The 14,252-nt window shown below is 37.7% G+C and overlaps 1 protein-coding gene across 4 annotated transcripts in view; it reads left to right on the plus strand.

Annotated features, from left to right (window-relative positions):
- The window catches only part of exoc2 (exocyst complex component 2), a 288,874-nt gene that overhangs the window by 216,371 nt on the left and 58,251 nt on the right, over positions 1-14,252 (plus strand). For all 4 annotated transcript variants that reach the window (XM_048560701.2, XM_048560683.2, XM_059652609.1 and 1 more), the window contains exon 23: positions 8,890-9,031. In XM_048560701.2, the coding sequence (XP_048416658.2) occupies positions 8,890-9,031 (142 nt within the window). The remainder of the gene's footprint in view (positions 1-8,889; positions 9,032-14,252) is intronic.

Consider the following 14,252-nt stretch of genomic DNA (forward strand, 5'->3'; position numbering starts at 1 on the left):
GAAAAAAAGGGCCAAAGTATAACTAGAAATTGCTAGCAAGGGAAATTAGGAATAGTAGTAAATCTAAGGAAGGTGCATACAAACTAAGTTTTTTTTAAATAAATAAGAGCTGAGGATTGGGAACAGTTCAGATTCCAGCAAAGGGAGACAAATGGAGCGGCACGGTGGCTCAGTGGTTAGCACTACAGCCTCACAGCGCCAGGGACCCGGGTTCGATTCCAGCCTCAGGTAACTGTTTGTGCGGAGTTTGCACATTCTCCCTGTGTCTGCGTGGGTTTCCTCCGGGTGCTCTAGTTTCCTCCCACAGTCCATAGACGTGCAGGCTAGGTGGATCGGCCATGTTAAATTGCCCGTAGTGTTTAGGGAGATGGGTCTGGGTGGGATGCTCCAAGGGGCGGTGTGGACTTGTTGGCCGAAGGGCCTGTTTCCACACTGTAGGTAATCTAACCGGGTCAAATAGAGACTGCAGGGCACATACAAACCGATAGCAAAAACTTGTTTGGTGTGTGAAGAGGAAATGATTAGTAAAAACAATTATAGGCTCCCAACAATCAGAAACAGGAGAATTTATAATGGGGAAACAAATAGATGGCAGACCAATTACACACACACTTTAGTTCTGCCTTCATGAAGGAAAACATAAATAACATCCCAAAACTCTGGGGATGCACAGATTCTGATGGGAAGGAGGAATTGAAATAAACTTAGTAGGGAGATAGTGTTGAGGAAACTAATGGAATAAAAAACAGATAAATCCCCACAGTCTGATAATCCTCAAATTCTGTAGATTCTGAATTAGTTCCAATAGATTGAAGGGTAACTAATGTAACTCCACTATTTAAGAAGGGATGCAAACAGAGAACTGTGAATTATAAATCAGTTAGCTTCACATTAGCGGTGGGGAGAAAATGCTGGAGTCCATTATAAAATGCTAATAGCAGAACACTTCAAAGATAGTGACAAGGTAGCCCAGCATTAGAATAGTTTTACAAAGGGGAAGTTGTGCTCAAGAAATCTGGAATTCTTTGAGGATGTGACTAGTAGAGTGGATGTTGTTTACTTGTACTTTCAGAAGGCTTTCGATAAGCCCCATTTAAGAGGTTAATCTGCAAAATTAAAGTGCATGGGACTCGAGGTTGTGTACTGAAATGGATAGAGAACTGTTTGCCAGATAGGAAACAAAGAGCAAAATTGATCTGAACAATTGGAGACAGTGAGTAGTGGGGTAATGCAAGGATCAGTGCATGGACCCATCTGTTCACAGTTTCTTCTAAATCATATACTATGTGTCATATCTCCACATTTGCAGATAAGACAAAGTTGGGTGGGAAAATATGCTGTGAGGAGGTTACAAAGAAGCTTCAGTATGATTTGGGCAGGATAGGTAAGTGGCTCATACAGTATAGGTGGATAAATGTGAGTTTGTGCATTTTGTCTGCAAGAACAGACAGGCTGATTATTATCTGCACTGTGATAGATTGGGAAATAGAGAGGTGCAATGAGACTTGGATGTCTTGTAACCTGTCACTGAAGTGCAGATGCAGCAGGTGTGAAGGAGCCAAATTGGCCTTCATAGCAAGATGATTCACATACCAGAACAGGGATGTTGTGCTGCAACTGTCCAGGGCTTCGGTAAGACTACATCTGAAGTATCGTGTGCAGTTTTGGTCTCCTCATCCAAGGAAGGATGTTCTGGCTATTGAGGGAATGCAAAGAAGGCTTACCAGACTGATTTCTGGGATAACAAGATGGACATACAGGAAGAGAGTGGATGAGTTAGGGCTGGAGTTTAGAAGAATGAGGGGAGCCTAATAAAAAATTATATAATTCTAACAGGACGAGACAAGGTAGATACAGGAAGGATTTCTCAATGATCAGGGAGTCCAGAAACTACAGTCCCACTCGAAGGATAAGGGTAGGCATTTTAGGACAGAGGTAAGGAGGAGTTTATCTAACTAAAGAGAGGTGAGCCTGTGGATTCTCTATCACGGAAAGCGGTTGAGGCTAAAACATTAAGTGTTTCAAGAAGGAGATTGATATATTTTTAGAGTGAAAGTAATCAAAGGATATGTAGAGAAAGCAGGAAAAGGGTAAAGAATTGGATGATTGACTGGAGTAAGTTGAAAGGGCCGAATGGCTGCCTCCTCCTGTTTCTGTTTTGTGTGCTTGGCAACTGGAAGTGAAGCTTGTAGATAGGCAATAATTACAGATGTATTGTTCCTGATAAAATCTATAGAAATAACTACAGGATGAATCGTCAGAGAGTTGTTTTTCAGGCTAAAGAGCTGATCAATAAATTAGGAGTGATAAAGCCAATATTTCATCAGTTACCCAGTAAAGGCTTGCACTTCTGCAATGGAGTAGGTTGTGTCTGTCTGTAATAAAACTTCCTACTCTTCACTAACCCTAAGTTCTTGTGGATGTCCATTTATCTTAATCACCTAATAAGAAAAAGGCTGTTCCAGATTTCCTGTTTTGTGGTAACAGTGTGAAAACTCCTGAAGCTTATCATTGTCAGCCTCCTACAAGCTGAAGTGCTTGACTGCCAGAGTTCACATTAAAAATACCTCTAGATTAACCAGTGAGGAAATGTTCCAACCCACATCTGTAGCATCTCTGTGGGAGTTTTTTTTTTAAAATGTATGAGTTTATGTTGTACCTCATGACAGCTCTGAGTTCTGCAAGTGCTTCACACAACTTATTAAGTACAGTCACAATTTGTTTTCTGGGCAAAGAACTTATTAAAAAAAAGCAATAAAGGAAAAGACTTGAATGTCAGATATGGATATTTCCAGTCTTTTGCAACCAGTGCTGTAGAATGTTGAGTTTTTAATGTATAGTTTTTGAGAGGTATGGCACCTCTGAAAATGCAGCACTTCCTAATGTTGCCATGAAGTATTAATTCAGATAGTGTGTTTTCACATAGGGGTGAGATGCAAACTGATAGTCATGTTTGTAATTCAGAATACTATGACAAGCAATCTGAAACTGAGACTTTTATATTGCAGTACGACTATCTTAAAAACAAATTTTGCTGAAAAACAGATCACTTACTGAGTGCTGTGACATCTAAATAACATTTGTGCTTTCAGATCAGATAAATAGCTTTTAAGGATTTATTGAAAAAGAAATAGCTTTTGGATGCGGAGACTTTTGCTATGCTAATGCTACATCTTAAATACAGAATCACAAGATTGTTACAGTGCAGAATGAAGCCATTCAGTCCATCATGCCTGCACTGATACTTTTACCTAGTGCCCAGCACCTGCTTTTTTACCTGCCCATGTCCCTGCACACCATTCCTGTCTAAATCCAATACCATCTTAATTGTGTCAAGTGAAACTGCATCCACTACATTTTCAGACAGTGTATTCTATACCCTAACTACATGCTGTGTGTAAAAGTTTTTTTTCCCCCACACATCACCCTTGCTTCATTTGCACTTACTTTAAATATCTGAGCCCTCTTGTCCTTTTTGTCTTCTGTGACTGGATACAGCTTCTCCCTATCTACTTTGTATCCAGCTCACTTATGATCTTGAAAGCCATTAACAAATCTCCTCTCAGCCTTCTCCTTTCCAAGGATCTATCCACATAACAAAAATTTGTGATTCCTGGAATCTTGCAAATCACTTCAGTCATCTGTCCAATGCATTTGTATCTTTCCTATAATGTGACACCGACACTGTACGCCAGCTATCGTTCAACAAGTATCTTGTGCAAGTTCAATATCACCTTGTTTTTGAATTCTGTGCCCCATTAATAAAGCCAAGAATACTGCATACTTTATTGACTGCTGTCTCTACCTTGTCCTTCCACCTTCAATGATCTGTGCATATTTGACCATTCTTCTCCTTTCACAGCTGTGCAGAAACACATCAGTGTGAATTAATTGTTTAGTGAGTGACTGCTGTAAGGGACAATAATTAAACTCCAGTAATTTTGAAAAACAAATTTCTAAATTAGGTTTGAGGAGGGGGAGCTGATTTGTGGTCAATTTGAGTAATTCCTTTTTTGTACTAACTTCTAGTTCATGGTAAATGGTACAAAAGTAAGTGAAGTTTAAAGTAAGGCAGGGAGGCTTGGCCAGGTGTGCAGCCGGTTGCACGTGGGGAGTTGTGAATACTTCATGTGACCGAGATGAGGCTGCACAGGACGGAAGGATACATGGGATAACAGCAGCGATAAGGAATTGATTAGTTAGAGGAAGAGACAAGTTGGCTAACGTCATGGATGTCACAGAACAGCTGGAAGATGTTTTTAATAAAAACAGAAAGAACTGCAGATCATTTGAATCAGACACAAAAATAGAAATTGCTGGAAAAGCCCAGCGGGCCTGGCAGCATCTGTGGAGAGAAATCAGAGTTAATATTTTGAGTCAGGTGACCCATCCTCTGAACTCTTGCGGAGAGCTAGCAGAGACTCAAAAGGCTGAAGTTGATAAGGCACAAGAACTGAATGAAACAAAACCAAGAACATGAAAGGAAATGAGAGTGGAAATTGGAGGAGCTGTAATCTGTCAGACTTCCTATGACTCAGGAGAAGTGCCAGAAGTCTGGAGAATGGCAAACATCATTCCCTTTTTACCAAAAATAAAATTGTCCGAAGGAAAAACCTGGCAGTTGCAAATGAGACAGTTTAATTTTGGTGGTGTGGAACCTCTAGAAAAGCATATTCAGGATAGGATTAATAGTTGCATAGAAAAATATGCATTAATTCAGAAGAGCAACCTTGGATTTATTGAGGGATACTTGTGCCTAGTTTGCTGGAATTTCTTTGAAGATTAGTAGAAAGGATTAGTGTAGGCAGTCCTGTTGGTATAAATGACACCAGAGGCTGTTCATGACAGACATGAGAGAAATTCTACCTCTTAAAATAAGAGGGACGGTAACAAAATTGGTTGAAGGATAGAGAACAGAGACTAATGGTTCATGAATAGTTTTCAGGCTGGAGCAAAGTTTGCATGGCGTTCCCCAGGGGTCTTTATTGGGTCCCTTACGTTTTTGATATATATGTAAATGATCTTGATCTTGGTGTGTAGGGACAATTTCAGAATGATACAGAACTTGGATGCATTGTAAGGAAAACAGAATAGAATTTCAAAAATACATTGTCTGCCACTCCATTTTGTCAGAAGAAGTTCACTGCAGAGATATGGGAGGTGATGTATTTTGGTGCAAAGCACTTGGAGAGACAGCATAATATAAAGAGTACGATCTAAAAGGTATACAGGATCAGAGATATCTGGGTGTGTGTGTGTAATTCATTAAAGGACAGCTGCAGGGAGCAGATAATAAAGCATATAGTTTTATAGGCTTCATTAGCAGAGGCACAGGATAAAAGAACAGGGAGATGAAGATGAAATGGTATGGACACTAGTTAGACCTCAGATGGAGTATTGTGCACAGTTGTGGATGGCTCATTATAGGAAGGATGTGAGTGCTCCAAAGTGCAGAAGATATTTATGAGAATGATTCCAGGGATGAGGAACTTCAGTTAGGGCAATAGTTTGGAGAAGTAGGATTGTTTTCCTGAGGGGGAGGAGATGGCTAAAAGCAAAGCTGATAGAAGTTTTCAAAATCATGAAGGATCTGGACAGACTGGGTAGTGTAAAGACTTTTTTTGTGTATCTTTGAAACTGAAATGGGAAAATGGCTATTTTAAAAACAAAGAATTATGAATGGGATTACTGTACTTTTTAAAAGCAGGTTAGCAGTACTCATCATAAGTGCTGTTTGTTCAAGTAAATTTGGCAGTAATTACTGCAGATGATCTAGAGTCGCTGTGTGTATTTAAATGGACATTCCACTAGCCATAAGTAGCTGATGGATCTGTGGAGTGGTGATCAGTTGTTGATGCCAAAGTCCACTACCTGCCATTAACCTTGTGAGTAACTTCCAGGTAGCTGAACAGTTTGTGAACGTAAATGATAGTGTTGGAAACATTTGACCTCCAGAAAATGAAGTGCTGTCTTCCTCTATGAGGTAGAAAATATCTGAACCTCTAAGAAAGTCAATATATTTTCCCTTACTATTTGTTGTTAGACATATGTTTAATCAATAAGTGAGAGACTTTAGATTTCATGAACCAGTCACTGTGTGTCTCCTGTAAGCAAGTGGAAAATGGCTAGACAGGAGACACAGAGAAATTGATGATCAGTAAGCCCCGACAAGCAAATGTATCATCTTAGCAAATCCTGTGGACAGGGACCATTGAACTACCTTCACAGTGTTTCCTGTACCTGTAACACCAATGATGTCTGTTTGTGACTAATTATGTGTGGACAGGGAGAATTTTAAAAGGGACAAAGTTTTAACTGCTAGAGGTATATGTCAGCACTTCAAAATTGTTTAGATATAGCTGAAAACTATTGTGATATATAGTATTTTTGTTAGGTGCAGAGTTCTGGTCCTCTATTTCAGTCAACCTAGTCAGGTTCAGTCAAAAAGTCAAATAAAATAGAGAACTTTATAAACTTTTGATTTAAAAAGCCTAATTTTTATGACAACTTCGAGAATAGCTGAGCTTGGTTTCCAGTACACTACCACAGGTTCCTTTGACTAATACAGCCAAGTATGAACAGAGTTAACATTTCGGGCCCAGTGACCCTTCCTCAGGTTTGGATGAACTCAACCACGTCATCAGTGTATACAATACAGCTGTTTAATCCTTCAATAACCTTGCCGGTTAATTGTTGAAATGTTGCTAGTGCATTTCTCATTCCAAACAGCAAGACTTCACATTGATAAACTTTATCTGATGTTATAACAGTCAAAATTTCCTTGCCTGTACAGGTTCCTTTGACTAATACAGCCAAGGAAATTTTAACTGTTATAACATCAGATAAAGTTTATCAATGTGAAGTCTTGCTGTTTGGAATGAGAAATGCACTAGCAACATTTCAACAATTAACCGGCAAGATTATTGAAGGATTAAGCAGCTGTATTGTATACACTGATGACCTGGTTGAGTTCATCCAAACCTGAGGAAGGGTCACCGGACCGGAAATGTTAATTCTGTTTTTTTTCCTTCACAGATGCTGCCAGACCTGCAGATCTTTTCCAGCAATTTCTATTTTCTTTCTTGAAGGAACATTTACAAATTTTGAATTAATTATTTGAATGATTACAAAGAGCCATTTTGATGATAAGCATGGTTAATTGAATTTTCTGATGTAAAAATCACTTATTTGGGTCTCACTGGGACAAAGCCAAGTTACACCTAGAGAAGCAAATGTAAGGACTACCTTTGATTTCCCCATGGTTTAAAAGAAACAAAAAATGTTCTCATGTCTCTTTGAGTGAATTGGAAGTGTTTTCTAAAAGTTAGCACTGTAGTGATTCCGTTGTCAGTTTTATTAAAGAAATGCAAAGAAATTGAATGAACTCAAGAATGTCTCAGTGCCTTGAAAGCTGTACTTACTACCACACTGCCAAATTGGGTAACGCTGTTAAAACTGGCTGTTTACATTCAATATTAGTGCACTCTTATTACAGGCGGAGAAGATCGGAATTGAATGGCCAGTCACTTTTTCTCTCAAAACTAATACATGCCAACGGAAATATTCAAAAGCTTTGAACTTAATATTAGCTTCACAACATTTTGAAGTCTTTATATCTAGTAACTTTGTTCATACAGATCATAATCATCTCTTCTGGAAGAATTCTTCACAAGAATTTGGGACTGTTTCATCGGAGTTTAATGCTGCAACAATTCAATTTAAAAATAATTTACATCACAGGAAAATATTATGACAGGTGCTTTATAAAGAGCAAATATGAAAGAAAATAAATGTGATTAAAGCAGAGTTATGCAGAAAGTGTTTTTTACCAAAAGTCCTTAAATATTTAATGTGAATGTTGCTGTTAAAATTAAATCTGCGTAAGATAAAAAAGTATCATGATGAGAAAATTATGATCGGAAAATGAAAATGCCTTTTTGAAATTCCATTTTTTTAAATGTGTAATGACTGATCTGATGATTCTCAATTCCACTTTCCTGTCTTGTCCCTATAAACCTTTGGTTCCCTTACTGATTAAAAATCTGCCTGCCTCAGCCTTGAATATACTGAATGACCCAATATTGACAGCCCTCTACAGTCGAGAATTCCACTATTTGACTACCTTTTGACTGAAAAGAATTCCACGAGTTCACTGACACCTTGCTCTGAGATTATGCCCTCTGATGTTAGACTTTTCCACAGTGAGAAACAACCTCCTTATATCTACCCTGTCAAGCTTTCTAAGAATCTTATGTTTCAATAAAATCTCCTCTGATTCTTCTAAATTCCATTGAATATAAGTCGAGCCTATTCAAAAGGTTCTCGTAAGACAGTCCTTCCATTACAAGAATGAACCTAGTTCTTTGGACTGCCTCTAATGGCAGTCTGTCTTTCCTTGGATAAACGGGCAAAAATTCTTCACAGTATTCCAAATGAGGTGTGACGAGTGTCTTGTATAGTTTTAGGAAGACCTCCCTATTTTTATAAAGACAAAGTACTATAGACCTCTCCACAGATGCTGCCAGAGCTGCTGACTTTCTGCAGTAATTTCCATTTTGATTTAAGACTTCAAGATACATAATTCTTTGTACGAATATGCCTAAAGTAACGCAATCTGAGGAAGTGGGGGACGAATGACTACAGATTTTAAAAAAACAAATTTTCCTTGCCCTGTGTTGTATCAATATGTATGCCCTTCATTCTTTTGAACTTTGAAACTGGGAATACATTCAAATCATCACCTGCCTGTACAGGCCACAGACGTGGCCGTACTGTTGATGTATGTTATTTTCCAATTATTTGCCAGAAAAAGAAAGTTTGAGTTTATTTCTAATTTTCCAAGCTATCCCTTGGAAGCCCTTCTGAAGTCATGCAATATCCTGTTTGCAGGTTAGCATTGATGCAGTAAAGAACTTGGACCAGCGTCTTTTTGAAACATATATTGAACTAAAAGCAGATCCAATTGTGGGCTCTCTAGAACCTGGGATTTATGCTGGATATTTTGATTGGAAAGATTGTCTTGCACCAACAGGTATGTTGTATTTTTCTTTGATACTGCCACTGTAAAACTGACACATTTGATATTTTGTAAAATGTTAACATTTTACTGCCTGTTAATAAGGTAGTGCTGAAAAAATGCTACACAAGATATTATTTAAAAAGATGTCACATTTTCCCATGATTTCTGTGCTTTTAATGATACCCACTAAGGAATTTAGCCTTAAAGTTATCACAGCATAGATCATATCACCAGATAAACATGTATTGGTTTATGTAAAACATCTTCATCATTATAGATCTGGATGTGAGTTTGCTCGCTGAGCTGGAAGGTTAGTTTTCAGATGTTTCGTCACCATTCTAGGTAACATCATCAGTGAGCCTCCAACGAAGCGCTGGTGTTATGTCCCGCTTTAGAAGACGGGACGTAACACCAGCGCTTTGTCAGAGGCTCACTGATGATGTTACCTAGAATGGTGACGAAACGTCTGAAAACTAACCTTCCAGCTCAGCGAGCAAACTCACATCCAGAACCTCAACCCGAGCTACAAATCTTCTCAAAACTCGCTATCATTATAGATGTTATCTCAATTTAAATTAGACATCTCTTTGAAAATCGTCGACTGAGAAATGTAAAAATCTGTCAAGTATTCATTTACTAATAACTGCAGGAGTATTCTCCAGGTTGTAAGTTCATTTCACACGTTATGATTACTTTTGTGAAATCTAATTTAAGATACACCTTACCTTGTAAATAAACATTACCGAAGGCAAACATAGCAATTTGGTTCTTCCAGTTAACATTGACCTATTTTTTAGGATTAACCACATAGGGCAGGCTCCACAACAGCACATGCAGTATCGCCACTTCACAGTCATAGGTTTAAATGATAAAATTATTCCCATTTCTTGCCCATAAATTCCATTTCCTGAGTCTTCTTTTCCTCTTGTCAGCCTCTTGCTTTAGGCAGCCTTTGAAGAAGCAATGAAAAAAATGCTGATCTCACAATTTATTTTTGAGTTATAGCTAAGTCCCTCTCTTTTTTAAACACTTCATGGAAAACCTAATTCAAGATTGCAGCTCAAACATTAATTAAGAAATGACCCCCAAGAACGGTTGAGTACAAAACATACAGTTGAGTGATTAGAGAGTCCAAGCACCAGCCCACAGAATAGCACCAGATAAATTTATTGCCTAATACTTGGATTTTAATACAAATTCTACCAACAACTCTTGTGGTGCAGTAGTAGGGTCACAAGATCCAGCTTCAAGGCCCACCTATTCAGGGAGTATATTATAATATATCCAAACCGGTTGATTAAATATATGAATAAATTCTGTGTACCTAACTGTGGAAGTCAATTCTAATTTGGCCTGTTCTGGTTTAGGCATGTGGAAAAACACAATTATTACCAAATCTCTATTCAAGGATCGCCTAACTGTTAAAGGATGTCACACAGAATTTTGTCAGAGGGATCTTTCTGGCCTTCAGTTTCAGTTAAAGCTCTCTAGTTTTAGTTTGTGGCCCTATTGATAGCATTCCTTTTGAATCAAAAGATTCCAGGTTCAAGTCACACTCCATAAATTAACACTTCATTGCTGGAGATTCAGTCAATCAGATGAGATGTTAAACTGAGGCTCCATTTATTAAGCTGCGCACAAAGAATCCTGTGGCACTGCTTTAGAGAGTTGTCCTTGGAGTTCCACCAGATATCCATTCTTCACTCAACAACATCAGAAAAAGTTTACCTGATTATTGGTCGTTGCTATCTGTGGTTGCTTGCTGCACATTTCTTAGGTTGCAACCGGGACTGCAATCAGAAGCACTTTACTGGCTGTAAAGAACCTTGAGACATTGTGTTTATGAATGGTGTTATATAAATGCAAGTTTGTTTTTCCTCCTAGTCACTGTCTCTGTGACTCTGTCTATTTTGTGAAGGTGTGACTAGTCTAATAGGAAAATGGACATTGAAAAATAGGGAATTTGAAGAATTTGCACTTGCTCTTGGCATGTAGTTTTATACATGAAAAGCACATTGAGAATTTTTCAATGTGCTCCATGATTTTCCAAACGGTCATGTCAGTCAAGAGCAATACTCAAATTCCTGAAGTATGTCCCATGATAGTGAGTTTGAAAAGGCACCTTTCAGTTTTCTGATGGCCCTGAGCAAATTGCCACAGTTAACTGGATTCCGTATGGTAGATTTTTCCTGAAGCCATCTGTCATTGTAGTGTAGGAAATCCTTTGTCAAAAATTCCATTTTTTAAGCCTTTAAAAATAGATGTAATTAATCAAAACTGTGTAAAAGGAGAAACTAAAAATGAAGTTTTTTTAAAATCTATATGTAAACTGAATATTCATCCTATCTTAATTGTTAAGAGGGGATGTTTAAATCAAAGATATTTACAGTGCAGTGTATGTTAAATGATTGGTATCAATTTCAGTTATTTTGTTAACAAGTAAGATGAATGTGACATGCTGCTTTATCAGATGTGTTAAACGAATCTTTTGTTAAATGAACCTTTGCTTCCTAGAACTTGTGCATTTCATTTCTGTTTAGTGATGGTTTTTCTTTCAGTGCTATCTGTGTTTCAAATGTTTCTATGAATAGGATTCCACATAACTTAGGTATGTCTATTCTGAAAGAGGAAATTACTGGAATGGTGAATCAATTAGCAATGTGTGGGAGTCTATTTACAGTAATATGGTGACCATAACGAGTTATAAACAGGTACTTGTGCACATATTGGTTTTTAAGTGTCCTCTAGTGGCAGTAGATGAAAACACATTTTCAGTAAATGAAGCTGTATGACATTTACAATTCTCCAGGACCATGGTTGAATAATAACGTGGGGAAATTCGTAACATCTTGCTGTTTGTAGTGATTTTCAGTTTGTGACTTGTTTATTTCCTGTCATTTCCACAGTTTTGTATGTTACGTTAATGAGGTTCCTTAAAAATATTATGTTTATTTAACATGCTGTTCAGTCTTTTTGAGCTTCAGGCAATGAATATCTTTCCTTATGCTCTTGTATAAATGTCGTAGATCCCCGATTAAAGGGTAAATAAATGACGAATGGAAATTTTCTTCTGTGTATCAGATGTTGCACTAGAGCAATGTCCTTTCATAAAAACATAGAAAATGTATGGCACTGAGGACGTCATCCAGCCCATTGTATTGCCAACTGAGAGAAATATTTCTCTTGTCTAAACCCACTTGCCAGCTCATAGTTCCTAGCCTAGTTACAGTACTTTACATACATGTTTAAATACAGGTTTGAAATGCAATGACGATTTCTTGATTTACCGTTCATTTGAGCTGATAGCACTGCATCTTTGCAATTCTCTGGATGGGGGAAAAACTGCACTTCCCTCTAATTTTGCTGGCAGTCTCTTTGGATCCGTACTCCTTTGCCAATAATTTGTCTGTTGGATAAATAGACTTCTTTTGTATTCACTTTGTCTAGGCCTTTTAATTCTATCTTCTATTAAATTTTCTCAAAATCTTCTCTATTATCTTTAAGGATTTGTGGATAAACACTCCTGTACCTCGGTTCTCAAACCCTTGCTGTAGAGGTTGTAATAACATCTCTGAGTAGGTTGCCCAGGAAATATATACTTCTGGTTCTTTGCGTTTCTCAGTATCCTACCAGTGCATTACCTCACACTTCTTCAGATTGAATTCCACTTACTAGTTTTCAGCCCTCTTAACCAGTCCGTTTCTATTTCCTGCAGCTTAGGTTTTTCTCAACTGACAACTACCTTAATTATTTTTTGCATTGTCTTCAAACTTCTTGATCATTCCCTTTACATTTAAATTTAAATAATTGATATAGCCCATGATAGGTGACAGACCTGGCACAGAACCCTTTGGAGGCCCGGCCCATTGCCGGCAGCCTTTGAGTCATTAAAATAGCTGTCAATAATTATGCTTTGCTTCCTGCCACTCAGCCTAATTTGGAATAACAATTTCCCTTGCATGCCAGGAACTATTCCTTTTCTGACCAGCCTGCCATGTTGGACCTTGTGAAAAGCCTTACTAATTCCATGTGGATTATGTGAGCTGTGATATCCTCATTGACCCTGCTCAAAAAATTCAATAATGTTAATCATGCATGACTTTGCAGTAAAATTATCCATTTTGACTGCCTTTAATTCAACAATGTCTCACTGACAGATTTGCACTGCCCTAAGAATTTTTTTCAGATGTTTGCTCACCAATAACTGTCCTCAATCCCTCCACATTACTAAATTTCCCCCATTCTTGGTTTTAGTCTGCTGCCTTTGCTTGACTGACTCCATGTCCAGAGAACAAGGTTTAAAAATCATACAATTTCTTAATTATTCCTGAAGATGTTTTACAGCCTTTCTTTTATTTTGTACATGTTCAAAGTACAGATATTCACCATTCACCACTTGTTGTGAAAGTATATCTGGCTTACTGAGTTCTGTTGTGCTGAAAAGTTACACATTTCAAATGGTACCCAACGTTTTCATATCCCCAGCCCCCACTGTCTCGATTTTCTCCCTTAATTGAGCAATGTAGTGCACAAATATATCTTACTATTTGCCATATAAAATAAAATATGCATGATAGGTAGGTAGAAATTGCTGGGAAATGTGCATTACAGCCCTTGCCCCTCATATTTGTGAAACAGAAGATCATTTACTGCAGTAAAATAAATGTGCCACAAATTTTAATTCCTTTGCAAATTGCTACATAAATTGACTTCAATACATTTGGTGTTGCCAATTCAAAGTAAAGGCCCTTTCTTACCATGAGGATCCCCGTTGTGAAACTGGTAGATACATCATAATATTTAAACTTACTTTCCAAACCATTTCGTAACAACTTTGATTTAGAGAACACTATTAATGATGTAATTTATGGTCCCCACATGATACTGAAACTTAGAGGCCCAGAAAATGACCCATTACACTATGGAGCGGTTGTTGCTTATTTAACTTCCAAATACCTTTACAGTTTTCTATCAGGTAACAGTAAATTTCCACGCTCAAAGCTGTGCTTTAGCTCATTGATTGTAAATGATTTGTTTTCTGTGAATATAATAAAGAGCTACCGAAAGTAAATCAAAAATTGAAAACCTGTTAGATTCTAATTTATGTAAATATCAGATGTGTAATTTTAAAATGAAATTCCCTTTAAGTTCTTACTGAGATGCATAAGACCATGAGACATAGGAGTGGAAGTAAGGCCATTCGGCCCATCAAGTCCACTCCGCCATTTAAGTC

The sequence above is a fragment of the Stegostoma tigrinum genome, chromosome 2, assembly GCF_030684315.1.
Source record: "Stegostoma tigrinum isolate sSteTig4 chromosome 2, sSteTig4.hap1, whole genome shotgun sequence".
NCBI classification, from domain to species: domain Eukaryota; kingdom Metazoa; phylum Chordata; class Chondrichthyes; order Orectolobiformes; family Stegostomatidae; genus Stegostoma; species Stegostoma tigrinum.